At 34.6% G+C, this 27,337-nt stretch overlaps 5 protein-coding genes across 9 annotated transcripts; 3 read left to right on the plus strand and 2 right to left on the minus strand.

Moving 5' to 3' along the window:
* Positions 1–3,904, plus strand: LOC141671571 (cleavage stimulating factor 64-like). Its single transcript, XM_074477849.1, has 7 exons — positions 1–146; positions 253–330; positions 1,846–1,884; positions 1,966–2,538; positions 2,749–2,826; positions 3,260–3,442; positions 3,551–3,904. The coding sequence occupies exons 1-7, from the start codon at positions 63–65 to the stop codon at positions 3,680–3,682; spliced, it is 1,167 nt and encodes a 388-aa protein (XP_074333950.1). The 5' UTR covers positions 1–62; the 3' UTR covers positions 3,683–3,904.
* A 72-nt stretch (positions 3,905–3,976) lies between these two features.
* On the minus strand, positions 3,977–13,621 carry LOC141671568 (uncharacterized). Its single transcript, XM_074477848.1, has 14 exons — positions 13,211–13,621; positions 10,928–11,002; positions 10,726–10,833; positions 10,541–10,573; positions 10,362–10,451; positions 9,590–9,715; positions 8,922–9,065; positions 7,700–8,116; positions 7,185–7,319; positions 6,822–7,043; positions 6,440–6,715; positions 5,790–5,924; positions 5,018–5,320; positions 3,977–4,487 (listed from the first exon to the last, which is right to left on the minus strand). The coding sequence occupies exons 1-14, from the start codon at positions 13,385–13,387 to the stop codon at positions 4,269–4,271; spliced, it is 2,460 nt and encodes an 819-aa protein (XP_074333949.1). The 5' UTR covers positions 13,388–13,621; the 3' UTR covers positions 3,977–4,268.
* A 1,295-nt stretch (positions 13,622–14,916) lies between these two features.
* Positions 14,917–16,135, plus strand: LOC141675134 (VQ motif-containing protein 20-like). Its single transcript, XM_074481849.1, has one exon. The coding sequence runs from the start codon at positions 15,015–15,017 to the stop codon at positions 15,699–15,701; it is 687 nt and encodes a 228-aa protein (XP_074337950.1). The 5' UTR covers positions 14,917–15,014; the 3' UTR covers positions 15,702–16,135.
* A 193-nt stretch (positions 16,136–16,328) lies between these two features.
* Positions 16,329–18,488, plus strand: LOC141675103 (fructose-1,6-bisphosphatase, chloroplastic-like). Its single transcript, XM_074481823.1, has 4 exons — positions 16,329–16,854; positions 17,121–17,342; positions 17,741–18,250; positions 18,336–18,488. The coding sequence occupies exons 1-4, from the start codon at positions 16,432–16,434 to the stop codon at positions 18,405–18,407; spliced, it is 1,227 nt and encodes a 408-aa protein (XP_074337924.1). The 5' UTR covers positions 16,329–16,431; the 3' UTR covers positions 18,408–18,488.
* Positions 18,489–20,484: 1,996 nt separating this feature from the next.
* On the minus strand, positions 20,485–27,185 carry LOC141671186 (uncharacterized). Of its 5 annotated transcripts, none has more exons than XM_074477343.1 (12): positions 27,005–27,185; positions 26,715–26,754; positions 26,537–26,575; positions 26,015–26,277; positions 25,606–25,840; positions 25,264–25,433; positions 24,380–24,522; positions 24,028–24,205; positions 23,321–23,897; positions 22,442–22,554; positions 20,935–21,175; positions 20,485–20,831 (listed from the first exon to the last, which is right to left on the minus strand). In XM_074477343.1, exons 4-12 carry the CDS (start codon positions 26,224–26,226, stop codon positions 20,604–20,606), a joined length of 2,097 nt encoding a protein of 698 aa, XP_074333444.1. In that variant the 5' UTR covers positions 26,227–26,277; positions 26,537–26,575; positions 26,715–26,754; positions 27,005–27,185; the 3' UTR covers positions 20,485–20,603. The 5 variants fall into 5 exon arrangements, with proteins under 5 accessions (XP_074333444.1, XP_074333441.1, XP_074333446.1 ...); XM_074477340.1 differs by having other exon boundaries at positions 26,015–26,376; XM_074477345.1 differs by lacking the exon at positions 27,005–27,185 and adding an exon at positions 26,865–26,962.
* Positions 27,186–27,337: the final 152 nt, after the last annotated feature.

Consider the following 27,337-nt stretch of genomic DNA (forward strand, 5'->3'; position numbering starts at 1 on the left):
TCAGACCGCTCCACTTAAGTACATAGGCAACTGCAGCACAAGTACAGCTCAGAGATAGAGAGATGTCGGAACTTGAATTTAACGGCGGCGATGATTTCCCCGGGATGACGAAGGACCAAATCTTTGATCTTATGTCTCAGATGAAGGTATTTAATTCATATATATTTATATATTGAATTTAGAGATGATCAATTTCATATATGTGTAATTTAGAGATGATCAATTTCATATATGTGTAATTGTTGAATGCAGTCATTGATTGATCAGAATGAGCAGCAAGCCAGGCATATTCTCATTCAAAACCCTAAATTGACTCAAGTTCTCTTTCAGGTCTCCTCTCTCTCTCTCCCTCTCCCTCTCCCTCTCTCTCTCTCTCTCTCTCTCTCTCTCTCTCTCTCCCTCTCCCCCTCCCTCTCTCTACATCTCTCTCTCCCTCTCCCCCTCCCTCTCTCTACATCTCTGTCTCTCCCTCTCCCCCTCCCTCTCTCCCCCCCCTCTCTCTCTACTCTCTCTCTCTCTCATTAGGGCCTTTCTCTTCTATTTTCTTTGCTAGAAGTTATTATCTTTATTTTTTTTATTGGTTTGTTTATATCTTTTATGTGCTTGTACATTGTTATTAGTTTGTAACTGCTTGGCCTTTTTTGTGTGTGATTATATATGTTAGGAATGCGATTACTTGATTATATATTAAGTTTATATAGATGCACAGACCTTTTTGTGTATCCAACAGTTGATTTTAACTCGAAATAAAGTTTATTAGGGTTTGTAGTAAACCTAGTACTTCCGTATTGTAGGTTGCAATGCAATAATGGTAATTTTACGTTAGGTAATTGTTGAGATCGTTACTTTGCTTAAATGATAACAAATTTATTTGTTATTACACAGCTTATAGTTACTTAGGATATGTAATGTGTTGTGTGAGTTATTGGATGTGGATGTTAGAATGAGAGAAATTAAAATAAGTATAAGCCGAAGTTTAAGCTATTTAATACAGATGTTACTGGATGCTTATTGTATGTGATTTTGAGTTGTGATCTTAGAAGTGTTTAATGGGTCATAGAAGCCGAATAGTAATAAGAGAAGTTCAACTCGACCTAAATGAACATGGTTCTAAGCTATTAGTTACGTATGGCATAATAGAGTTGCTGCTGTTATTATGAGAAAGTAGAATGATAAAGAACCATCACCAGTGTTTCATAGACCTTCACTCTTCTTTAACTTCTTACTTATTTCATACTATTTACAGTGTCTCTTTAAGGTTAACGAATATAGTTGTGCATCATTGGTAGGTTTTTTCCCGTGATTGATGTTTGATAAACCCACAAGGTTAGGGTGGGCAACGGATTGGCAGCAGGGGCCTTAATTCATGACAATTTATGTATATATATTTAGGATGTTTTAACTTTTAATATCTTACCATATAAAGCAGATATATATCTATAAGATATCACGACCAAGAGTGTAATAGTTTTTGTTGTTTTTCCTGCAATCAGTATGTCATCTTGCTACTCTGGATTGTGATTATTCTATTTTTATCATTTTATTCTGGTATGGACAACTTTTATATGTTTATATGCATAAGCTGGTATATTTCATTTATCTTGAGCCGTTTTTTTTTGTTTTTATGATTGTCTTGTACTGGTTGAAGATATATGTGGTAACAATTGTTGGGTCTTAATATAAAATATTTAGGGTGCTAGATAGAGTATCGGAAGTTACAGATTTATTGTCAGTGTCATGTTTTGCATTTTAGTACTCGTGTAAAAGCTTAATAATTGAGATTCTCTCTATTTAATGTACAACCTAACTGGCTAAAATATTTTTTTATTTCCTTCTATCCAATAGGCTCAGATTATGCTTGGAATGGTGCGGCCTAACCAACCAGTAAGTTCTTTTAATTTCGCGGAGCTTCTAATTGTTTTAAATATCAATTAATATAAAGTAACACATTTAATATTTGTTTAGAATGCAAACATTCCCCCACCAGCATCACAACAACCGCAGCAAGCAGCTCTGCCACCTCAGCAAACAAATGTGCACGCTGCTTTACCATTGCCAGGCCAGACTGAATTTAAGGACCAGATCAAGGCATCCCAGAACCCAAACTCTCTTCGAAAGCCAAACCAACCGACGACGCCAGTCTCTTCGACGTCTATTCCTTCTTTAAACAGTCAATCCCGTCCCTTGCAGTCACATCTTTTACAGTCAACACAGCAGCCTCTTAATGCTCAAGTTACAACAATGCCAATTCAACAATCCAGTCAATTTCAGAATATGCCTCATCCATCACTTCATTCTCCTTCTCCGCAACCCCCTTCACTTCCACCACCCCCAATGACTAATGCATCAACTCAGTCACAACAACCATTGCAAACGAGTGGCATGCCCCACATGCAGCTGCAAGCAGCAATGCCATCTCTGCCAAGGCCTGCTTCAATGCCAACTTTTGGTCATCAGCCTAACACTCAGATGGGGCCTAATGCAGCTTTCCAGCACTCGAACACAGTTCAGATGCATCATTCTCAACCCATGTTTCAGGCAAGGAGGATTTTTTGGTTTTTCATTGAATATTTCAGTTTCTTGTAAGCAAATAAATAAATGATGCAAAAAAAGATAATGCAGAATCAAGGTGCTCTGAGCAATGCTTTTGTCTACAGTTGCCCCTCCCGCATTGTTAAAAAACAATCTTAACTATCCAGAAAATATACAGTAGTAACAGTTTTTTTTATTCTTTTATAAATCATTTAGTCAGGTCAAAACCATCCAGCTAGTATGGGACATTCAATGTTGCAGGGACACCAGCCACAACGTCAGTCACCCTATCAGGTATGGAGAACATCAGTAATTATTTAGATTGTGCATTTTATCAATTTGAGTATCTTTTTCAAGCACCACAGTTCTTCACTCAAAATTTTCCTCGAATGTCTCTATGCATTTAATGGTACCATTACTCTCTAACAAGATTTAAGTTTACCAGTACTTAATTAACTTATAAAGACTGGCAAATTTATTTAATGCTCGTCTGAAGCCGTGATTTAAAATATTTTGATGGTGGGAGAAGGATTGGTATTGTGGTGTAAATATCTTGCAAGGTGAATTTTTGATATAATAAATTATCTCGTATTCTTAAAGTTTAGATCGTGCTTGGCACCATTTATCCGTTTTCAGCCAGTGCGATGACTTGTTGAGCTTGTTTATCATCAAATGTGATTTCTCTGTAATATCTCTCTTTACATGTAATCAAAAATGTGTTTTGCAGGGAGGAAGCCCGCATTTAGGGATGGAATATAATCAAACTGGGGGTCCTATGCAAGCTGAAAGAGGATCTTCTTGGATACCTGGTCTTAGAGATAATACAACAGGGACTCAAAATATCCCGGGACCTCCGTCATATATGGCTGGCCAGATGGGTCCTTCTAGTCAACCTCCTCCACCCCCAGCTGTAAGCTATATCTATAATTTACAATTTCCTAGGCAGAAGCAAATTTGGCACGCACTTGAAACTATATTTAAGCCTCCAACGCTCACTTGTGATCCTAAATGCTTGCAGCTAAGTTCGGATATGGAATCGGCACTACTGCAGCAAGTCATGAGCCTTACACCAGAGCAAATTAACCTCCTTCCACCGGAACAAAGGAACCAGGTGCTTCAGCTGCAACAGATGCTGCGCCAGTCACAGTAAATCATTCAATGTTCATCATTGCTGAAGAAATGAAAATACCATCTTGGACGATAATCTATCTGTCATAGGCAATCTAGAAGCTAGCTTAATTTGACAGCCAGATGTTTTGATTATCTTCTGCATCTCTTCTCTTTTGCTAGACATCACTTTTCATGGATATTATTACAAATTTTATATCGAATTAAACTTTTAAATATTGTATTGGTATTAATTTTGAATTTTCGTGCAAGAAAAGATTTTGTCATCTATTAAGGTGGCTAGCTAATGTCCTATTGAATAAAGATTCATGAGAACTAACAAGTTGAAATGATATTAAGAATTGCAGTTTATACCCCAACTGCAAAAAAAAAGTGTCAAATTCAAATTTCAGCATGTACATTTTGAAGCTGATTGAAAACCGAGCCACGTGTACTTTTCTATTTTGTAGTTTCTCATATTTGCAGGTTCACATTCAAGAGGGTGATTACCCACAGCTTATACCAACTAAACTATTGACAAAGAGTTTTTTCAGCAGGTCATTCAATCAAAGAGAGATGGACATTAGTTGCATCAGTCGGCAGATCTTCTGCTCGACAGGCATTTTGTATCAGTCGGAAGATCTTCTGCTCAACGAAGGTGACGAGTTTATAATTTCCTGACCAAGCTTGTTTATCTTGCTGAGAAGAAGCATCTGCTCGGTCTCAAGTTGTACAGTATATTCTTCCTGCAAATCATGGAGGCTTTCCAGCTCGCTAAGAGATGCCGAGAGCTCCTCAAGATTGTCATCATCAACTAATGACCGACACTTCAGCATCATCTGCTTCATCTGACCAGTAGATATCATTTAAAAGGTGATGAACACATTATGGGAAAACAAACAAGTGATTATACTATTGATAACGACGCAAGTACTCAAAAATTTAATTTAAAAGGTGATGAACACATTATGGGAAAACAAACAAGTGATTACACTATTGATAACGACGCAAGTACTCAAAAATTTAAGTAATAGGAAAGTATTGGATATACTGATATTAAATAGGAAAGATTTAGATATATTGATATTAAATAGGAACAATTAAATAAATTGATAGCCCGCGTAAGGTAGGATGAATGTAGAAAACTGTAATACAGTACTATATAAGAAATTCAATTTATGATACAGATATTTTTTCACAAGATGTATTAAGAACTTTGCATGCGTTTCAAGTTGATATAGATGGAAACACACACACACACACACAAATCCCGGAAATATTGGTTTTGGATCGGTCTTTGAACGGTTTAGATAAAAAATGTGTTTACAACTGGTGATAGTTTAATGTAATCTGAAATGCTACATATACCCATGCTTACTTGGCTAGATATCTGGTGTGATTTAGACGATGGTGACTCTCCACCCAAACTTGATTTCTTCTGCATCTCTGGAACTCTTCTTGTAATTTGTACATGTATTTCTCCTCTTTTCACTCCTTGAAGCGGTATCCACTTGTCAGCCATTTGGTTTACTGGCAATCCTTGATACTCTACAACACAATCACCAATATTCGAAGTGGGAAGCAGAGAATTGTAGTCTTTCACATGCAACTCCAAAGAGCTGCCATCATCTGGAAATTCTAAAGTTTGGTTCCACTTTGGGTTAAGCGTTTTATACATTATCTGCAAGTCAAACATGACAAATAAGTCCGCCAATGCAATGCAGTTGTCAGTACTAAATAAAATATGGTGTTGGTAATTGGTATTTTATTATCAAATAGGCAACTGTGATCGTTAGGAAATGTCATTAATGCAGAATAAATTAAAAAATGAATTACACAGTGCAAAAGTGTGTAAACATGCATCTCAAAAACAATACTGTTCCATCCTTTCAGCGAAAGTATTTCTACTTTTCATTTTTGAAGTTAGAAGACATGGCAATTTAAACTTTAAAACTGATCTGATCTGAACCCATTTATTTTAACAATTGCCTGGTTTCTTTAAAATACTATTATTCACAATATTGTTATTTTTCAAACATTTAAGAGAAAAGGAAAATTTCACAGACCAAAACTAGTTTAAGTTATAATGCCATCAATTGGTTTCAGAAGTCAAACTGGAATTTTGAGAAAAGGGATGCATCTATACTAACCTTGGTCTTTCTCTTCAGATTACCATATTGCACTCTAACATAGGGATCACTTGTCCCTCTAATATCTGCGGCAATGAGGTCTCTTCCTTCAATTAGAGAAAGTTCTAGCCAACCATTACGTGAACCTCCATTTGACTAACAATAAGCAAGGGACAAATAAACTAATGATTGTTATTAATAATAGTAAAGAGTGATAGATAATACGAACTTAATAAACAGAATACTGAGACCAAAGAGGGTCTTCGCTAAGACCTAAAAAAATGCACACCTGTTGCCAAAACTCATGTAGGAAAAATTGTGTAAGAAAATTGTGTAAGAACTCATGCAAACAACTACTGGCGAAACCCTAACTTCATTTAGGGCATCAAACTGATAGATGAAACTGCCATTGGCTCGTTAATCATACAATTATATTTAAAACCTGGCAAACACTAGTGGATTCATTCTTAAAAGGATGAAAACTACAATTTTTTTCTGACATAATCAACATTCATAATAACTAGTAGGTCTTCACTGATAGCATCAATAATACTCATACCAAATCCTCATATGAGCCATAACTTACTGGTCAGTTAGTTTAAATTGCACAACCAATGATCTAATGATATCCAGAAAAAATCAAATTTACACTTGTAATATATAGCACATACCTTTGACCCTTCATTATCATCAACTTTTACCGCTTCAATTTTCAGATGTAGTTCTCCCAAACTCACTTTCTCAAGAGGGATCCACACATCTCTTATTGACCCTTCTATTAGCCCTTCCAGGTTTACTCGCGCACTACCAATGTTCTCATCTCCAAAGGTTTCTTCGCTATAGAATCTTATCTTTAAATATTCACTATCCCCTACCTCATCGAATTCAAACTTCTGGTTCCAGATAGGATCTGAGCTGTTTTGTTTACTCTTAGTCTTTTGTTGAACCTGAAAAGAAGAGCCTAATCATTATAGTTTCCATGGTCCAAAAGTAAAGCTAAACTGTTTTGTTTAATCATCTTAGCCATCTTAAATATTAAGGCACAAGATATACCTTCCCGTATTGGAGTTTCACATATAAATCACACTTCCCAGATTTATCTTTAACTAGAAGGTCCTTTCCTTCAACAACAGTGACATATATTTTTCTTCCAGTTCTTGTTGGAAAATTTGAAGATCCATAGAGTGATGATGATCGAGAGTTGAGATGGAAATTGTTCAAGCTGTGTGAACCATCAGAATACTGCCATTCTTTTAGTACAAGTTTAATTGTCAACTGCAGAGTCAAACAAATGTGGCAATCAAAGATCTGAAAAATCCAATTACTCTGAGTTCATTATTTTTATCCTAGAATACGGTGACTAATGAAGTTAAATTTTCATACAGGAGTTTCTTAAAAGTAAAGAACTGGACATACTTCTCCTGATTCAACTCCCTCAAATGGAACAGTCAATTCAACCTCTTTCCCACAAAATTCTGCATGCTTGGCAATCACACTTGATTCTGCTCCAACTGCCCAAAACATTGTAGAGTCATCCGCCACATATTTTATCTGAAATCACATGATATAAGAAATCCATATGTTAGTTGATGCCACAAAGTTTAACATTAGCAGTCCAAACATGGGGGAAAGCTAAATTCATTTGGGGGGGGGGGGGGAAGAGGTGACTAGATCTACATCTATGTGTAATAACCTCTTTTCATAATTTATACTTTCAATTTTACATTTTAGTGCTGGACATGAATTTACTAGAAAGTTGATACTTGAAGAAAGTCTACAGATATATTCTATTTGCCAATGTCTGATGTACATTGTAACTATATTGCAGATAACCAGGAGTTAATGTCAAAGGATACACTTATCCACCAATATAACTCCTACATGTAAAAAAAATCTATCCTATTAGTAACATTGATTATTAGTCTCAGTACCTTGATCTCACAGCTTGTCAGATAGTCATACTTCACATTGCCTGACTTACATTCATAAAGATTTAATCTCAGGGTCCCGGTATCTTCATGTAGAATCATATTGAATGTTGAACCCCATTTTGGAGATGTTCCCCCCCTCACTCCTGTCTTCCTGCTTAGTTCCCCAAGTTCAACTTCTACAAATGTCAGCATATCTTTATCATCAAGGTGTTCCACCATATGACTGCCTTTTACAGACTGTTGCCCTCTGTTAGGGCTTCCCTTTAAATTAACCTTAGAAAGTTTGTTTGCAGAAACAACAGTCACATAAAGTATTCCTCCTACCACTTTCTTCCTTAACTCAACTGCTGGCAGAGAAAAACAGCGACGACGAGGTTCAACCATTGTCTTAACTAAACTGTCAGTTATAATTTTAACCTGAGAGAACAAGTGAGATACTTGTAACTGAATATTTAGAAGTCCCTATCAGATAGATATAAACATTAAACCATGTTAAATCACATGATTTGATACACTTATTATACATTTATACCAAATCCGGAGTAGCAATAATGCCTTAATTATCAGTAAAATGGTCTCAAGTCTCAACATTCAACTGTACAAGTATGCATTGCAACCACATGTCTGGTCCGGCTTGATTAAATATGCAAGTAATTCCTATCAGCCCCTTTGCATTAACTTGAACCACCCTATTTATATCTAAATAGTGATTATTAACAAAGGAGGGGTCTACTTTTTTATTATTTATTTTAAGCTATAATTTACGTGTTAAAGACTTGGAGCCCGTGTGTCCTTAATAAGTATATATGAGAAAACTATATTCCAAGGACGTAATATGTGCTACACATACCGGTAAAGGCTCTTAGTGTGACTAAAATAGCAACAAAATGGAGGTCGCACTGATATCAGTGATATACCTCAATTGATGAAATTCACAGCCTATTGTCATACAACACAAAAAGAAAGTAACTATAATATCCGAACAATTAAACCGAAAAAAAGAATTAAATACAAAAAGATAAAACAAAAGTTCAACGCCACCTACCACCATCACTCTAAATTTTAGTAATTATAAGATTGTCTTCTAGTGAAATGGTGCTTTTCAGGGTAGAATGATATGAAAATGGTTGCAAGAAAGGTAATTATTATATAAAGGAAAAAAACAATAAGGATACTTAAATTCATAGGAAGTCATCGTACACAAACAGTTTAAGAGACAAACCAGCCATGATGAAACGCCTGGTAATTCGGTTGCAGGTAGTGATTGGCTTCCACCACTTCCAAATGCAACACCTATTCTAACCTGTGGAGTTGATAGAAAAGAGTACAATACTGCTTTTCCGTCTAGAACTGGCATCAAAAGGATCTGTATTTGCAAATTGAAGAAACGCCGAATTAAAGTTTGACCAATATGAGAAATAGGAGCCAATGGAATAAGATGCACAAATCCATCCAGATTACTTAATTCGCAATAATCATCATTGACAAAAAAACAAAGTAACAGAGGCAACATGACGTCTTCTAAAAGGATATCGGTTTCTTCCGAAGTAGAAAAACAATGATTTTGCGATATAAACACTTAGCTCTAAGTTTATAATTAATTATAGTGATGATGATCTATGATGTGAACATTGTCATCCATGTTGCATGCTATAATATTAAATAATACTTTGATAGGCTATAATATTGCCACCCTAACATTGTAGAGATATCCTAGACCTTGATCCAGTATCACTTTGAGAGCAGAAATATAACTGGCAATATACCTCAGTGAATTGATTTACTAATTTTTACTAAAAAAAGACAATAATGTGCCTAAGTACAGCATTTGATTTCACCAAAAAAGACAAAACAAAAGGAGGAATCTATTGAGTAAAGCATTTAACTTACGTCACCCTTGATGTGAATGCTATTAATGACTATACGAGCAGCTCCCAGTAATGGCTTTGCTAATTTAGCAAGCAACATAATACTCATGTCAGTAGTGTCCCAGTCAAAACCCAGATGCATAATTCTCTGCCAAAATAAAAACCGTCAGCAGTCAGCACTGTCCTAAATCCTAATTGACTATAAACAATAAAACTTATACATCAGTTTATGTGATCAGCGAAGAATAAAAACTTTTGCACAGCTAAAAGCAGATTAATAACCAGATGGTCGTCTTACATACAGATAGATAAGGGTTAAAATGGTTATAGCTACAACAAGATCCAAATCCGTCTCAAATAATAGCAAGCAACACTGCATATGTTTCAAGTACCATTGATGTAATAAATCAAAAGTCATTTTCTTTGCTAGTTTGATCCTGATAATAGGTCAAAAGAAAGTCCTAAGGTTCCACACTGGTATCAGGCTATCAGCAACTTGCTGTGAGTTGTGATGGGCCTTCTTGAGGCAGCAGATTCAGCAAATTGCCCCTGTAATACGGAAGGCCAACATAGTGGCATAAAGGGCTATCCTAGTTCTTTTTTAGAAACTATCGCGACATGGTCAACAGAGTATGGAGGGTAGTTGCTAGAAGGTGCATTTTAAGACGAAGTCAACCGGTATAAACAAGCTTACAACATTTTCTTGTAACTACTTGGCTCAATGAGAGAATGTACAATTTTACACTCTAAGAAACTTCTAGACAAATAAAAATATAATTAACAAGCTTACAAACCTGATCACCTAAAGTTGACCAGCGAGTACCATTAATTCCCAAGGTAGGAGGGCATGATCCGAGTGAAAAAGCTTGAAGTTCAATTTTTTCCTAAATGAAAAAGTGTGCATACATTTAGCATATGATAGAGGTACATTTAGCAGCTACCAATTATATACAGAAAATATTAAAAAAGCTACAATGAGCCTGGATTTCCGCTGCTTCAGGCGCTTCTGCAAAAACAACAAATAGAGAGCTGTCGTGAGATATAATCGAAAATTATTAAAAAAATGTAACTAATTATTTAAACTCATAAGTCCTAATGCATCAATTAAGTTAAGGACTCGTGAACAGAGAGAAGATAATCATAGATGAGAATAATTACCTCAACAATAGATGAGAATCTAATAGAAAGCTTTGGGCAGATATATTCCGGCCAAATTTCTATCAATAACTTGTTCAGCCATTCGCAGTGCTCCAATGGTGTCAAAGGCTGCCCAGTATGTAAATAGGTCAATTAAAACTTTACAAGAATAGATGTCTCAATTTGAAATTCCAAATAGAAGGGAAGCTAAAATTTAATGTACCGATGTTTGTAAGACGATTTGTTTCCATTTTTTGTTCATGTCTTCCACAAGGTTTTGCCGTTGATAGCTTCCATACTGCACGAAAGGTTGACAGTTCATGTATTATGCACTCTAAAATAACTTCTTCACCATATATGTTTACAGGTTGCAATTACAAAGAGAAACAGAAATTGAAAAGTGGAAATATCTAAAGCACACACTTTTTCTCCTTCTCATTCATATTTAAACTCATTCAAGCATCTGTGTTTGTCAATGATAGCACACTGTCGTTATAGCGTCCAGAAACAACCTTTATGTTTCAAACCTGCTTATTCCTAAAAATAAATTAAAATCTTAAAAGTCATTCTTTCGATCAATACATCACACCTGCTTACAGAATGTAATTATTCCTCCACCCAGCCGAGAACTGCTCATGTTACCTGAGGAAGCTAACACCTAAACCTACAAAGATCCACCTCCATACTTGGATATTTTCAGATTGATTACCTAAGTAGTAGGACCATGAAAAACACAATTTTTTCCATCAAACATGATGCATAAACTCTAAATGTAAATATAAAGCTCTTTTTCTTCTTTATAAAGAACTTGGTTGCATCCATTAAGAACGCAGATAATGTTGTAATTTGAGACCACTCTTGTTAAAAGAGTTGGAGTTCAAGCATTTTCAGATGAGTTGAGCTAAACATGTTCAACAAAAAAACTTTTTTTTTGTGTGTTCAAACTTGAGCATAATTCCTTACTACAGGAGCCCAGGTAGACAAAGTCAAGCTAATCACAATAATCTCGGTTAACCTCGAGTAGAATTACATCCCTACGCTACACAAACTAAACATCATCAATTCCGAATTCAACCTTCGAGTAAAGGGATGTATTTAAGAATGTACAATGACATATCAATGTATACAAATATAGTAGACCCCTCTCCTACAGCCTTAAAGTTTTAGAAGAGTAGGGAGTCCGTCACCTAACAATAACACTAATCAGAGAAATATCACAATCACTACAGTTCAAGAAAAGCAAATGTAAGATGATCATTACCTAAAAGGTTCCAACCATTAGACTAACCTTTTTCGACCAGAAATCAACTAACCAAAACCAGTAGCTCAACCAATATCTAAACTCAATTGAAACACCATAAACCAAATAATTCGAGTAAAAGGATGTATTTAAGAATGTACAATGACTGAATGACATATCAATATATACATATATAGTAGACCCCTCTCCTACAGCTTATAAGTTTTAAAAGAGTAGGGAGACTGTCGCCTAAAAATAACACTAATCAGATTTAAGGAAAGCAAATGTGAGATGGCCATTAACTAAAAGGTTCCAATTATCTGATTAATCATTTTTCGACTAAAAATCAACTAACCAAAACCATTACCCCAACCAATAATTAAACACAATGCAAATACCATAAACCAAATAATTGTACTTCATATCCATCTTAAAGGTCATTCTTTCGATCTATACACCACAGCTTCTTACAGAATGTAATTATTCCTCAACCCAGCCGAGAACTGCTCATGTTACCTGAGGAAGCTAACACCTTAACCTACAAAGTTCCACCTCCATACATGGATTTTAAAATTTGATCACCTAAGTAGTAGGACCATGTAAAACACAAATCTTTCCATCAAACATGATGCATAAAATCCAACGGCAAATATAAAGCTTTTTTTTCTTGTTTATTATGAACTTGATTTCATCCAGTAAGAACGCAGATAAGGATATAATTTGAGACCACTTGGGCTTTTGTTAAAATAGTTGGCGTTCAAGCATTTTCGGATGAGTTGAACTTCTTTTGTTTGTGTTCAAACTTGAGCCCTATTCCTAATTATACGAGCCCAGATGGACGAATACAAGCTACTAGCAGTAATCTCGGGTAACCTCGAGTAGGATTACATCCCTACGCTACACACACTAAGGATCAATCAGTCCGAAATCAACCCTCAAGTAAAAGAATGTATTAACACATGTAACATGAGTTTAGAGACATATTAATGTGTATCTAGCAGAACCCTCTCCTACAGCCTTAAAGTTTTAGAAGAGTATCTGTCACCTAACAATAACATTAATCCGAGAAATGTCACAATTGTATCCCCAACCAATAATTAAACACAATGCAAATACCATAAACCAAATAATTGTACTTCATAGATCAGTTCAAAAAAACCAAACTAATGCCAAAACAATTCAAACATTCATCAAATTCCAAAATATAATACTCACAAATCACTTCTAAAAACCCAAAAAAATAGCAAAAAGTACAAAAAAAATCACCTGGAAAGTGGCCCAAACAGCAACAACAAGAGGAACCCAACTAGAAACACAAAACACCCATTTCTCAACTGCCCAACAAACCAAAACCAAAGCTATTACAACCACGACAAAAGGCCTTTCCACCACTACCTTACTTACAAACTCATTTACATCAAAGCTTCTTTTTTTTCTCCCCATTTTTATCAAACACTTTCAAGAAAAAACCCAATTTAAAGCTCAATTTTTTCTCTCAATGCTCTTACCAAAACATGAAAAAGCTATGACTTTCTGAATCTATGAGATGAGACCAGAAAAACCCATATCTTAGTTTTGTCTCAAGTGTAAAGATTAATGATTCTTTTGGTGATGATTAGAGCATTAGCAAGTCATTTTCTTGAAATGATTATAATAAGGTTTTAAGACAGCTGAGTTGAAGGGGTTTAAAAAGTGGGGACAAGTTAAAAGTCAGCTTCGAGTTTTTTCTGACCCGCATTTTTCGAAAAGTCAGGGGTTATTTGGTGGACCCCACGAATATTGATTTTTTTTTTTTTGACAAATATTGATATTTTAATTATATTGAAATAGTATTTGTAAATTATTTATTTGAGTATATGATTATTAATAAAATGGAGATTGTCCATAGTTTTTGGACGTAACTATGGAAGCATTTATCAGTCACATTTGTTGCACCGTACAAATATCTTTACATTAAATTTTAAGGTGCCCGAAAGCTTTTCCGAAACTATTAAACGGTTTTTAAATATAGAATTATAATGTTATTATTCAGTATTCTTTTGTAAATGAAATGAATACTCGTATATTAATATAATTCACATAAAAAAATATATTTATCATTTTAAAAAAAATTAAAATCACTTTCCGGATTATCTTTTGACGTCTAACTTTTTAAACACAATCGAAAGTAATATTGTAATTTAGATAAATATTTTTTATGAATTGTATTTATACAAATTATATTAATATTACCTTATTGTAAACTAGATTTTGACTTTTATAATTATTAAAATATTGGTAATATTATGTATATTTTTGGGTGATCCACACATTTAAAAATGCAATAGTAGCACACTGCACGTTATAAAATTTGTTACTAAGGTCAACTGATTTTAAAATTAAGATCTTAAAAGGGTAAAATAGTCTAAGCATTACTTCTAGTAATATAATTGATGGATAACATATAATCACATTTACAAATAAATATTCAAATATATATATATATATATATATATATATATATAAATTCCGATTTTTTAAAAAACATTTTTCTAATTAAATTTTGGAAATATCCAATTTAGAAAGAAATGAAAATCACGTTTTATTTAACAAACATCCTATTTTTTTAATTAATTTCAGTAATATCCAATTTAGAAAGATATAAAATTTATTAATAATAAAAAGATTAATTAACTAGCTAATAACAACTCCGAAGCTACCTAGACCTCATATTTCCAACAATTACTCTTGAGTTAACGCATGTAAATCTCTTAAACTAATCTCCGCTAATCACTCTTCTTCAAACAACAACATTAATCATCTCATTCTTTTACTTACCCACTTCTTCTCCACGTGTCATCATGTTATTGGCCAATTAAGCTTTTTAAAATATATAAACCCATGCATAATTAACATTATCTCTATATCTCCATGTTTATAAAAGCCAAAAGCCATTGCTTACCTTCATTGTCAATTATTCTCCTTCATAGACACAAACATTTTTAACCATACATATAGAAAACTCCATAACCCTAATTTTGTTCTAATCTTGCATTTGCATTATTAGGGTTTTGTATTGTTGTCAAAGATCATGAGTCCCACTCCTACCACATTTAGCAACAAACATGCAAAGAAAGAGACTCATGCAAATATGTGTCCATTATCATCCCTAAAAATCAACAAAGATTCTCATTTCATCAAAAAATCACCCTCAATGTCGTCGTCCTCGTCCTCACCCATGTCAAACGGTGTCGCTGCTGCGACTGCAAAGCCGCAGCAACGACAACCGGTAATTATCTACACACATTCTCCAAAAATCATCCAAACGCATCCACGTGACTTCATGGCATTGGTGCAAAAGCTAACCGGCCTATCCAAATCCGAAAAGGATCAAGCAGCTACAAAATCTCCAAAAATCGAGCCGAACGAGGAGGATCATCGGAATCATCACAACATCAACAAGAACCCTAATAAGGGTATCATGATCAGCGATGACAACGAATCGACATCAGTCATTACAGATGAGAATGGAAGCAATTCAATGGGAGATGGACATGTCAATTCATGTTTTGTGCCCCCAGTTTTTGATCATCCAAACCCTTGTTTTAACAACATCCCATTTTTTCAAACAAACAATTATGATTTATTATGCTCATCAAATCAACCTTACTATAACTATAACCAACATGATCCCATGTACTTCATGCCTAATATCAGATCTTTTTCATCTTATCCAGCATTGGAAGGGTTGAAAGAGTTTCCTGATCATTTCCAATGATCAAATATTTTCTCGAAAAATTTCATAAAATTCTTTATTTACTTTTACACAAATAAGTGTTTTTTATCGAGATTTAGCTTATAAATTGCTTGCTAGAGAGATTTCAGTTTTGTTAGGTTCTGAGAATTTTTTGTTCTTCTGCAGAAATAATTGTTGTATTCCAATTTAGCTCCTCAATTTTATCTGCTGGAGTTTATAATTTTGTTAGTTATGGAACTTCTTGATGTCAATTTCATTTTCATTATTATAGAAAAATTAATATATTTACTTATTGCTGCAAATAAACAACTCTATTTCATTGTATGTTCTGCAATTTTGAGATGATGTAGAGTAGAAGTAAAACTTCACTCACAGGAATGCAATTGATCAAAACAACAGATTTTCCGGATACAGTTAAACCTCGATAAATGAATACACGCGAGACCGAGAAATTTTATTTATTTAACGAGATTGTTCGTTTATCGAGATTAAAAATAAACTCTGTCTATTATGTTGGGACCGGGAAATATTATTTATTTGGCGAGATTATTAAATTTTCACTTTTATCCTATGCAGTAGAAAAATCGAAGTTAATTATTGGGAACCTTTTTCTTTTATTTGAAATAGAAAGCAACAAAAATACATCACACAAGCACTTTCCTTTGATGTTCACACAATTCTAAAACAAGCAAGATAAGCAGGGACCCCAAAAAACACAAACAAAGAAGCAAACCAGAGAGAAAGCAAGAAGATGACAATGGCCAAAGCAATATCAACTTCATCAACCAATTTCTTGTCGAGTTCCAGATCAATAACTAGTCTTTCCCCAACAATTCTTTACCCTTCACAGAGCTACAAGCATCACACATTCACACAAAACTCAGGTTTCAGAGTCCGCTGTGAGGCGGTTGAAGTTGCTGCAGCTACTAAACCAGTAAATATTAAGAAGAAAAATAGATATGAGATTGAAAATTTAACCACATGGTTGTTGAAGCAAGAACAAGCCGGCCATATAGACGCCGAGCTAACCATTGTACTGTCTAGCATTTCCTTGGCTTGCAAGCAAATTGCTTCTTTGCTACAAAGATCTAGCATTATCAACCTTACTGGTGCTCAAGGTACTATCAACATTCAAGGCGAAGATCAGAAGAAACTCGACGTTATCTCCAATGAGGTTTCCTTGTTTATAACGTGTCATTGAATATTTTATCAACTATGTACATTTTTTGTTCATCGGTTTGTCTAGTGTGTGCTCGTGGACCCATGCTAAGAAAGTCTGATTGATGAGTTGTAATGAGCTCTTTACCAATATTTTGTGGACACCTCGTCAAACACTAACTTTTAGCATGTGTTCATGGGCAGACACTAGAAAAATCCTTTGTTTATATACACATTTTAGTAAATGCTCATGACTAGTAGGGTTTATTGATGTTGTTGTAGTTGTTCTGTAATTGCCTTAGATCGAGTGGGCGGACTGGAATTATAGCATCAGAGGAGGAAGATGTACCGGTTGCAGTTGAAGAGACGTATTCTGGAAACTACATTGTTGTCTTTGACCCCATTGATGGATCTGCAAACATCGATATTGCTTTAACCACAGGCTCAATCTTTGGAATTTATGGCCCTGATGAGCAATGTCTTGTCGACTATGATGAAGATACGGTATCACTAGACCCTCTCCTGATCTTGTATTCTAATACCACTCCTAAAAAGTACACAACTTTATAACTGAATTTAACTAGCAAAAGTGTATAGTGAAAGCAGATTGATTGATAATCTGCAAGGCTTAGTTCTCTTATTATAAAATGAAATAGGGGATTGTCAAGAAACCAGTTACTCTAAAACCTCGAGGTGTTAGAGAATGGTCCCTTGCAGGATCTTATATTATTCTAACAGGGATCAATCAGGCACTGGACCTACGATCTCGAGCTGGATAGTTACAAAGGGCAGAAAAAATCTTAGCAAGAATCCTTGTTTACAAAATACATATGAAACTTTGATCTAGTTCTTCGACAGATTTGAAATTTTTTTCTGTCTCACCTTTTAAAGGGCATGTGCAGCTCGACGAAGCAAAACAGAAGTGCATCATCAGTGTTTGTCAGCCAGGAAATAACTTAGTGGCAGCTGGCTATTGCTTGTACTCAAGCTCAGTGGTTTTCACACTCTCAATAGGAAATGGTGTGCATGGGTTCACCTTAGATCCAGCATATGGGGAATTTGTTTTGACACATGAAGATATCAAGATACCAAACCCGGGAAGAAAGATTTATTCTTTTAATGAAGGAAACTATGATCTTTGGGATGATAAGCTCAAGACATACCTTGATCATTTGCGACAGCCAACTTCCAATGGCAAACCATACTCAGGACGTTATATTGGTTGCCTTGTTGGTGAAATTCATAGAATGCTTTTATATGGTGGCATCTACGGGAATCCTGACAATAAGAATGCCAAGAATGGGAATCTGAGGCTACTCTATGAGTGTGCACCAATGAGCTATTTGATAGAACAAGCTGGAGGAAAAGCAACAGATGGTCATCAGAGAATACTTGACATTGTGCCTATGCAGGTAAATGCTCATTCTTTCTTTAGTACATAAGGGACTGTACTCTAATCACAGTTTTATGTAACTAAGCCCTTCATTTTGTCTGTAGGTACACCAACGAACTCCAATTTACATCGGGAGTGCTGATGAAATCGAGAAACTAGAGAAGTACTTGGAATGAAAGTCATGCATACAGTTATTTACCTTTTGTCCTTGTTATATGTTTTAAGATTATATACATCAGATGGAGGTCTTATGTGAAGAGCATTTTGTTTATTATTTTAATAATTTAGACGCTGGAACCACATTAATACAATAAAACTAGTTCAAGAAGGAAACCCTGTCAATAAAGATTAGACGTATACCTAATACCTGGAGCTTTACAGCCTACAAGGCCCTTGTGTATCGGATAACGTTTGTTTTCCAGGATCATAATCCGCGGACACATCACAGTTTATCCCTGCAGTTAGCTATGAGGAATACTTGTTCATCCCATTTGATCTTACAGATGGGACTGTTTAGATACCAACCTCTGTGGTATTATTAATCCCCTATGAAATGGTGAAGCCTAATAGTATGTGAAGGCCTTTCTTTGATTCTTTGCTGCAGTATACACAATTTAATGTCAGTAAATTTGTTCTTGATCAATGAAGGACGCAATCAAGAAACAGTGGTGGAAAAGTCCAAGTACCTCTGTCAAGCAAAACAGGTGCTGCTGGAATGCTGAACCACCATCCTCTCAAACGCCGCATCCATATGTGCTCTCCGAGGAGGTGAATACTGTTAAGTAACCAGTCGCTCTAAAACCTTAAGGTGGTAGAGGAAGCCCCCAACAGGATCGTATACTCTTCAACACTACCCAAGTTCCTCCATAAACCGAGCTCTGATACCATGTTAAGTAACCAGTTGCACTAAAACCTTAAGGGGGTAGAGGAAGGCCCCGACAGGATCTTATACTCTTCAACAAATACATCGTAAACAGCCCCACAAAAGCCAGTAACATGATGTATTCATAGGGTAAAAAGAACAGAACCAATGCTTTTACTAAAAGACTACCAGCCAACTTCTCACTTGCCTGAATAATAAACAGATTTATGTGATTTTGTGTGTGTGATCCCATGATCAAATCAACCTTACTATACCTATAATCAACATGATCCCATGTACTTCATGCCTTATATCAGATCTTTTTCATCTTATCCAGCATTGGAAGGGTTGAAAGAGTTTCTTGATCATTTTCAATGATCAAATATGTTCTCGAAAAAATTCATAAAATCCTTTATTTATTCACACAAATAAATTATTTTTCGAGATTTAGCTAAAGAGAAATTTCAGTTTTGTTAGGTTCTAAGATTTTTTTGTTCTGCTGCAGAAATAAGTGTTGTATTCAAATTTAGCTCCTCAATTTTATCTGCTGGAGTTTTTAATTTTGTGAGTTATGGACTTGTGGTACTTCTTGATGTCAATTTTCATTTTCAATATTATAGCAAAAAATATTAATTTATTTATTGCTGCAAATAAAGAACTCTATTTCAATTTATGTTCTGCAATTTTGTGAACTTTACTCTGGGATGCAATAAGTTCACAAGATATTAATGCCATATATCCAAAAAAACTCGTGCAAGACACGACTTGGCGAACCGAGAATTTGAATTTCGCAAACTCTAAATTGGAAACTTAATCTACGTAAATGTGTGTGTTGGTATTTAAATTTCTTAAAGTTGACCTCATAAAACAATTGATAAATTTAGCGAATTTTAAGTTCGCGGCAATGTATTTGTTTTACATATTATGGTAACTTATTTTGTCGATTTCGATCAAAATGCTTCAAATTTTTTATACTTATTTATGTTTATTAACATTTTTAGCGATTTTTCTAAGGATGCGAAGAAAATCTGTTGTTGATAGATCTTTTCTGCGATTCAGAGTACATTGCTGAAGGCGATTCACGAGAGAATCGAGATACAAAATTTAGTCCAAAATCGAAAATAATTTTCCTCCAAATATCAACATTTCTGTACCATACAGAACACCCTTACATGTCAATTAGTTTTCTGAATGAAAGCACATATATATTCGATGCATTCATAATTGGTACGAAATATGTTTTTAATGTGAACCTCCGTTCTTCAGAACATTTTCCTGTACGACGGGGCACTGTCATAAATATTATCGACTTCAAATTTATTTCGTGATGATACATTAGATTTTGAGATCTGTGGTAAAGTCCAAGCTTTGTTTATACGAAAAAACTAATCTTTCTCATTCATTTTTTACGGCATTTAATACTACCATTTTATTAGAATGCAGAAAATATACTCAAAACATCACAATACATAACTACAGGTGCTCTTTATACAATTATATGTATACATAATTACTTTCTCTTTTTATCTTCTTTACCTCTGTCAAGCAAAACAGGTGCTGCTGGAATGCTGAACCACCATTCTCTCAAACGCCGCATCCATCTTTCTGTATGTGCTCTCCGAGGAGGTGAATACATCGTAAACAGCCCCACAAAAGCCAGTAACATGATGTATTTAAAGGGTACAAAAAACAGAACCAATGCTGTTACTAAAAGACTAACAGCCAACTTCTCACTTGCCTGAATAATAAACAGATTTACGTGATTTTGTGTGTGTGATGGCTAAAATTGTAGATACGGCAATTATATGAACAGTTTTGCGCTAAAAGTTTCAAGCGAAGACCTGTGGGAAAGCAGAGAGTAATAAGGCGCGAAGCTTAAGAAGAACAACATTTCCTTCCTGAATGAGCTCCTCTGTTTGTGAAACAGCATTTTGAACAGCCAAAAGCTGCTCCATAGTGTTCATTGGAGGCGGGGCTATAACTTTGAGTTCAGAAACTTTTCCTTCACTGCAGTACCTTGTAACAACCATGAAGACTGCAAAGAAGACGAGAAGTAATGCAACGACATAGCCCAGCCATTCCCTGAAAGGAAAATATATTTGAGTACTTCCATTTCAAAATGTGATTTTTCTTTGTGTCATGGTGAGCGAGTGTTCAAGACATCAAGTCATCATTAAAAAGAAGTATTATTTTTGCACAGAGAAAACACCTAGCCTCTTTACTATTCTATATTTATCACTAACAGGACTGAGAAGATAAACATGCCGATGAATAATCATATTCAACCCGAAATAGTTACATACTGAACACAATTTATTATAGAAAAGACAGCATAGGCAGACGTGTCCTCGGACGAGTAAAGGATAAAGCCCTCGCTCAACTTCTGATTAGTACTAGTGTACCTGTACTATTGCTACAAATTTAAGTGTACTCCTGCTAAAAATTTAAGCTACCTGCAGTATTTTTTGAGTTTTAACAAAACTAGAAAAGTCCTTTAGTAGGTAGCACTACAGTTCAGCTATAAGCCTATAAGCATATTTATTCAATTACATTTGTTATAATTTATCTTTTAAACTTTATTTTTCTCTGAATTTATAAAAGTTAATTATTTTCTTTGTTTAAATCACTTTTTATATTATCTTTACATACTATTGTGACTTGTACAGTTATACTTCACTATATTATTAAAAATCATCTGAATCTTTAGGAATATTCATATTTATGTAGACAACGTGAATTAGCCCCACAATCCACATTCACCAAAATTCCTAGTCTTCCCGCCTAAGCAGCCAACACTTGCTCAATAATAGACATCTAGCTTTACAGATTTTCCTGGTGCATATTTGAAGTCTTTTGACTTGCCTTCTGACATGCTTATAGCTAGGGAAGTTTTTAATATTGAAACATATTTATACTAAATACATTTTACATTTTTATGAATCAAGCTCTGAGACGCATTTTTTTAGTAAGCATGGAACTAAGTGAACATATACAGAATCATTGTGCTTGTTATCCTGCAATATATATCTTGTTGGTCAGTCAAAAATTTAAATTTCTACTTGTGATAATCTATTTATATCCCAAATTTTTCGAACAACTTTATTTAGTATAAGATTGTATAAATAGAAAGATATGAGAGAGAACAATTTAAAATAAAATAAAAAACCGGCACTGGTTACTACAAAGTCCACAAAAAAAGAAAAAAAAGAAGAAAATGAATGATTTTCGTTTCATCTTCTTCCATTTTAGGGACAGAAATCTAGAGCAAATTTGCATATGGGATGGAGCAAATTAAATAAGTCAAAAATAAACTAATATAAAAATTACAAACTCATGTAGGTGACTCACCTCCAGATGATATACGAGGAAACTAAACAGAATACTGAAGACTTCTGAGGACGTTCCCAATATGCGAGAGACAACAGCCAATTACCAACATCAAACACAGGAGACAGTAACTCCTGCATTAACATGCAAAATGAACATTTCAGGAAAAAGGAAAGAAAGAAGAAGCTTCCTGCATCGCATAAGTAAAAATGGCAGCAGCATAGCAGGCATGCTGAAAACTGCCGTTGTACCAGCTACAATAGTAGAAGCTGAAAGCAACTGCTTTGTACATACATCTTTGTTTTGAACTTGTAAATATCCAAGGAAATGGGTTAAATACCCATCAGCCAGTATACAGGGGCTGATGGGTAATTATTAAAATAAGTATATAGGTCGTATAGTGCAAAGAAAGAAGAATTTAACTGGTTTTGATATTTTTTTAAAATTTAAATCAATGAGAAAGAACTATAAAATTAAAAACAAATAGTAAAAAAATTTCTTACAATCTCAAAAAAAGATTAGAGATCCTAAAATTGACAACTTTTCATTTGGTTGTGGTAGCATGCAAAAAAAAGTGTAAAAATCCAAAAAAAGCCATTATTACTCCCTGAACACGTATGTAGACGTACCTGTTTACAGTGACTTGAGTGATTTAATTGATACCTCGTTGAGTGGTGAACAAAATGATATATGGTTTCCACTTCAGTGACCTAACCCCTAAGTAAATAGTTAGTTGGGCTCGTAATTGGTTGTAAGTTTGTTAAACATCATATTCGTAGTCCTTTTTAATGATTAACATTCTGCAGATTGTAAAAATATTGAACTTGCATTGTGCGAAGAGTCTATACTCTATCACCTAAAAACAAACAAAAACTAATCAAAAATCATGTTAGCAATCACCTGCATCACAGCCATATTGGTGTCGATGCCATCAACCTTGACTCCATCAACTGTTGCCTGGGCAAGCACCACCTTTTTATAGCTACTTCTAGATTCCTCAACTGCCTTCCTCAATGGACTCAACCCTCCCACCGAAATCTCACCCACGACAAGATCTTTCTTGCTAGGACTATCCATACTTGTTCCAACTGCAAACCCTAAATTCGAAGCCATAGACAGTGCTGATATTGAGTACATATCTGTTCCAGCTTTTGCTTCATTAGTCCTCTCTCCTTTTCTAGTGGTCATGCTTGCAAGTTTTTCCAGTATTAAGTCTCCACCCGGTAGTTGATTACAAACATTGAACATAAGAAGAGTCTCATAGCAAAGAGGAACTGTAGAACTAATTTCTCTAAGGGCATGCACCCGCAAAATACCTAGTATGGCTTTCATAAGTGCCTCATCACGTTCAACCCCAGTTATTTGAAACTTATTTATGAATCTGTGTACAAGTAAGATTTCGCGTATAACTGCTAACCAATAGTCACGACGACTGTGTCCTTTAAGCTCAGGAAACTCCATAACAACCGGCTCTGGTCTACAAGAAATTACAATAAAACCAGTGTCATTTCATAATTATAATTTTTACAAGTTAGCCAGAACTACATTGCATAAAACTTTATATATATATAGAAAACTCTGGAGAAATACATATGCATGGTGCTCACAAAGAATTTGATTTATATGAGATGCCCTTGTCAAAAAGCCTAGTTCCCCATGGTCCTGTCAACTCAGTTTTAACAATCTGTTTTAAATTTTTAGACAGGTCATATATGTTCGCTTTGTCATATGATACGACACGGTGAGCTTCAAAGTAGAGAGCATGATCTGTCAGAATCAACCGACCTGCAACCATATATATGCAGCAAATCTGTCAAAATCAACCAACCTGCAATCATATGTGCAACAATTTATATATATAATCTGAAGAACCTCCTGAGTATGACATCACTTGTATCCTTTTATTAGGTAGAGTTATATTTGAAAGTCAGAAATCAAACTTCAAACAAAGTGACTAACCAGGCCATGCAGATATTCCCAAGTGTTGAAGAACAGGTTGGCTAGTCACTGTCCCGTCTATTTCCAGAATCTTTTCCTCTCTTGCTGATCGTAAGGCCGAAAGAAGAGAGGACTCTGTTTGAGACTTTAATCTTCTTAATCCCCTGAAAAGGAATATACATACATATATATGTGTATTTTTATATAAGAAGATTGGGGAACTTGATTAATGCCTTGCCATATATAATACGATTAAAAAAAATTATTTTATTATCTAAATACAGCTAATATAACCCAGGCAAACGATCACAATATTCAGGGAATGCTGAATTGACTACCAACAGACAAGAGCTACTACAAAGCTTTCACTAAGAATCTAAGATAAAGAAGCAAGTCCTAGAATCCAGAGAATCACTAATTAGGACATGGGAGTGTTCTAGAAGATAATATTGTTATGAAGCTGCTACTATTTTATCAATACTTTCCATTGTTTATGATTGACTCAACCACTTAAATGATCATTGGTGATTCTCATAACTATATTTGGGGTAAACAACTGCAAGAAGAAGAAAAACTTCTTTATACACAGACGTCTAGTTTTTTAATATAAACAACTTTTACTGTTAATAAAATTCACAATACAGATAATAACATCATTAATCAAGAAGCATTCTTTAACTAAGCTAGTGCATCGTACATGTGAAAGATTTGTAAAATATTTTCTACTAAATAGAAAACAAACTATTTAATGCACTAAAAACCAAAGCTCGGGCAACAAAATCATCAGCAATACTAGAAAACTACCTATATAGAGAAAGACAGCCGGCTAAATCTACAATCATTTTTATCATAACAAAATAATAAATAATCAAATAAAAAGTCAGACGCGGGAGCAGTTTCTGTACCTTTCCAATCCAAGAAGGTATTTATCATAGGAGGAAAACTGTAGCCGGCCACCAGCTGACGTGGTAAGAACCTCAAACAGATTCTCGCTAATAATCACATTGGAAATTATGGGCACTGCTGGAGCAATTCGAGAAAATGCGTCCATCCCAACGCTAGCATCTTCATCTATCTGTAACAAATAATAAAAGGTCATGCAATAATAACAACGAGAAGACACAGGTTACAATTAGATGACCGTTATCTTTGCAAGGATGAAGAATACTCCAATTAAAAAGAAGTATAATCGAAGCACTAGTTCCTAAATTAATCCAACATAATGAAAATATAAAAATTGTGCATACAGTTGGGATCGATTTGCTAGAAGCAGCTGGAAACTCCCAAGCAATCATCATATTAAATGTAAGGCGTCGAAACAATTTATCATCCAAATAATCATCAAGTTTTGTAGACATGGCCAAAGCCCTGAAGCAGCAGTATTCCAAAAAGTTGCGCGCATATTGTGATGACTCTTTTATACCATCAGGAGCTTCATCATCAAAAATTTCCCGAAGTTTACTTGTAGAAAGACCTAGTATTCTGAATCAGTTGTGTTTTATTATTCCAAAAAGAAGACCAGTTAGCAGAAAAAAGAGAAACCCATAACAATACTACATTTTCTACATATAAACAAGTATGACACAAAATATTCATCAAGCATGATGAGGTACTTAAAGAAGCCAGGAAACAGAAAACAAGTAAAAAAATACTCACTTTGAGCATCTTCGGACTATAGCATTTGCTATCGGAGATAGCTCTGCAATCCAATTACTTGTATCCGATGAAGACTTTCCCATTTCTTCAAAGTCCTCATCAAATGAATTCCGGCTTCTAGCCAACCACTTAAATGATCCATCTTTAACAAAACCTTCAATCATACTTCTGGTTTTGCTAGCTATAGCCATTTCCCCTTTCTCCGAAAACATCGAATTAAAACCAAAAAATCCAACTACGATCTATGCATTTCCAATTCCATCCTAAGCACCTCAAATCAAATTAATACAACATGTTTCAACATCTCCCCAACAAAATCGAACACATCCCTTTTAACCAAAATCAACCAATCTCCAATCAAACTATCAAACAAAATACAATCTTTTCAAGAAACCCATAAGAGATCATTCACAAAAATCCACCAAAACACAACTTTTACCTCAAGATTGTACAAACTTATAATCTTTTCAAGAAACCCATAAGAGATCATACACAAAAACCACCAAAAAACAACCTTATTACCTCAAAGATTGCAACTTTCTTGAAAATCTGATCACCCACCTGGAAAAAGACTAAAAAAATTGTAATCTAACCAATGACCCACCAACCAAAAATTGAAAATTTTGCAAGTACAAACCCAAAATGTTAAATAATTGAGCTATACATTTACACAAAAACCACCAAAACACAAACTTATTACCTCAAAGATTTGCAACTTTCTTGAAAATCTGATCACCCACCTGCAAAAAGATTAAAAATTTGCAATTTAACAAACAACCCACCACTAAAAATCAAAAATTTAGAACAAGAAACCCAAAATCATACAAATTTGAGCTTTATTTATACATACAAAAATAACCCATGATCAAAAAGTCTATATAAATCACATTATACACAGCTTCTTGAAAAGGACAGTTAATAAGATTTTGTCTTGATGATTAAAAAATAAAATGGAGTAGGTACTATTGGATAAGGAGAATAAATACATACAAATATATGTATCTATCTGTGTGTGTTAAGGAGTAGTATGGTCCTATTGCAACTTGTTTTCTTCAGTTTTGTAAATTATCATAGATCTTCATTACAGAAAAAATGTATTATATATTATATATGATTATATTAAAACAAGAATGTAGATGCTGTCTGGTCTGATGAAGATTGGGTTTATGAAATGACATGTTTGTACAATGTGAATGTATATCGGAGATGACACGTCAAGTTCAAGTACATGTGATGACACGCATGTTAAATAAGTACTTCAACTAATTATGGATATGGACATGGTCGACTTCTTTTTAATTTTTTTTGGTGTCGACTGAGGTC

The sequence above is a fragment of the Apium graveolens genome, chromosome 7 (genome assembly GCF_009905375.1).
Source record: "Apium graveolens cultivar Ventura chromosome 7, ASM990537v1, whole genome shotgun sequence".
NCBI classification, from domain to species: Eukaryota; Viridiplantae; Streptophyta; class Magnoliopsida; order Apiales; family Apiaceae; genus Apium; species Apium graveolens.

Bases quoted from the DNA above. Each gene is read 5' to 3' on its own strand.
- LOC141671186 (XM_074477343.1), bottom strand. From the start codon at position 26,226: ATGTTTTCGGAGAAAGGGGAAATGGCTATAGCTAGCAAAACCAGAAGT. The intron at 24,206-24,379 runs GTTAGTCACTTT...ATATGGTTGCAG, and splicing joins GGGAATATCTGCATGGCCTG to GTCGGTTGATTCTGACAGAT. The intron at 20,832-20,934 runs GTCTTCGCTTGA...TTTATTATTCAG, and splicing joins TACTCTCTGCTTTCCCACAG to GCAAGTGAGAAGTTGGCTGT.
- LOC141671568 (XM_074477848.1), bottom strand. From the start codon at position 13,387: ATGGGGAGAAAAAAAAGAAGCTTTGATGTAAATGAGTTTGTAAGTAAG. The intron at 7,044-7,184 runs GTATGTCCAGTT...TTGACTCTGCAG, and splicing joins AGGGAGTTGAATCAGGAGAA to TTGACAATTAAACTTGTACT. The intron at 5,925-6,439 runs GTATGTGCTATA...GCTTATTGTTAG, and splicing joins ATGATAATGAAGGGTCAAAG to TCAAATGGAGGTTCACGTAA.
- LOC141671571 (XM_074477849.1), top strand. From the start codon at position 63: ATGTCGGAACTTGAATTTAACGGCGGCGATGATTTCCCCGGGATGACG. The intron at 2,539-2,748 runs GCAAGGAGGATT...TAAATCATTTAG, and splicing joins ATTCTCAACCCATGTTTCAG to TCAGGTCAAAACCATCCAGC. The intron at 3,443-3,550 runs GTAAGCTATATC...AAATGCTTGCAG, and splicing joins AACCTCCTCCACCCCCAGCT to CTAAGTTCGGATATGGAATC.
- LOC141675103 (XM_074481823.1), top strand. From the start codon at position 16,432: ATGACAATGGCCAAAGCAATATCAACTTCATCAACCAATTTCTTGTCG. The intron at 16,855-17,120 runs GTTTCCTTGTTT...ATGTTGTTGTAG, and splicing joins TCGACGTTATCTCCAATGAG to TTGTTCTGTAATTGCCTTAG. The intron at 18,251-18,335 runs GTAAATGCTCAT...TTTTGTCTGTAG, and splicing joins TTGACATTGTGCCTATGCAG to GTACACCAACGAACTCCAAT.
- LOC141675134 (XM_074481849.1), top strand. From the start codon at position 15,015: ATGAGTCCCACTCCTACCACATTTAGCAACAAACATGCAAAGAAAGAG.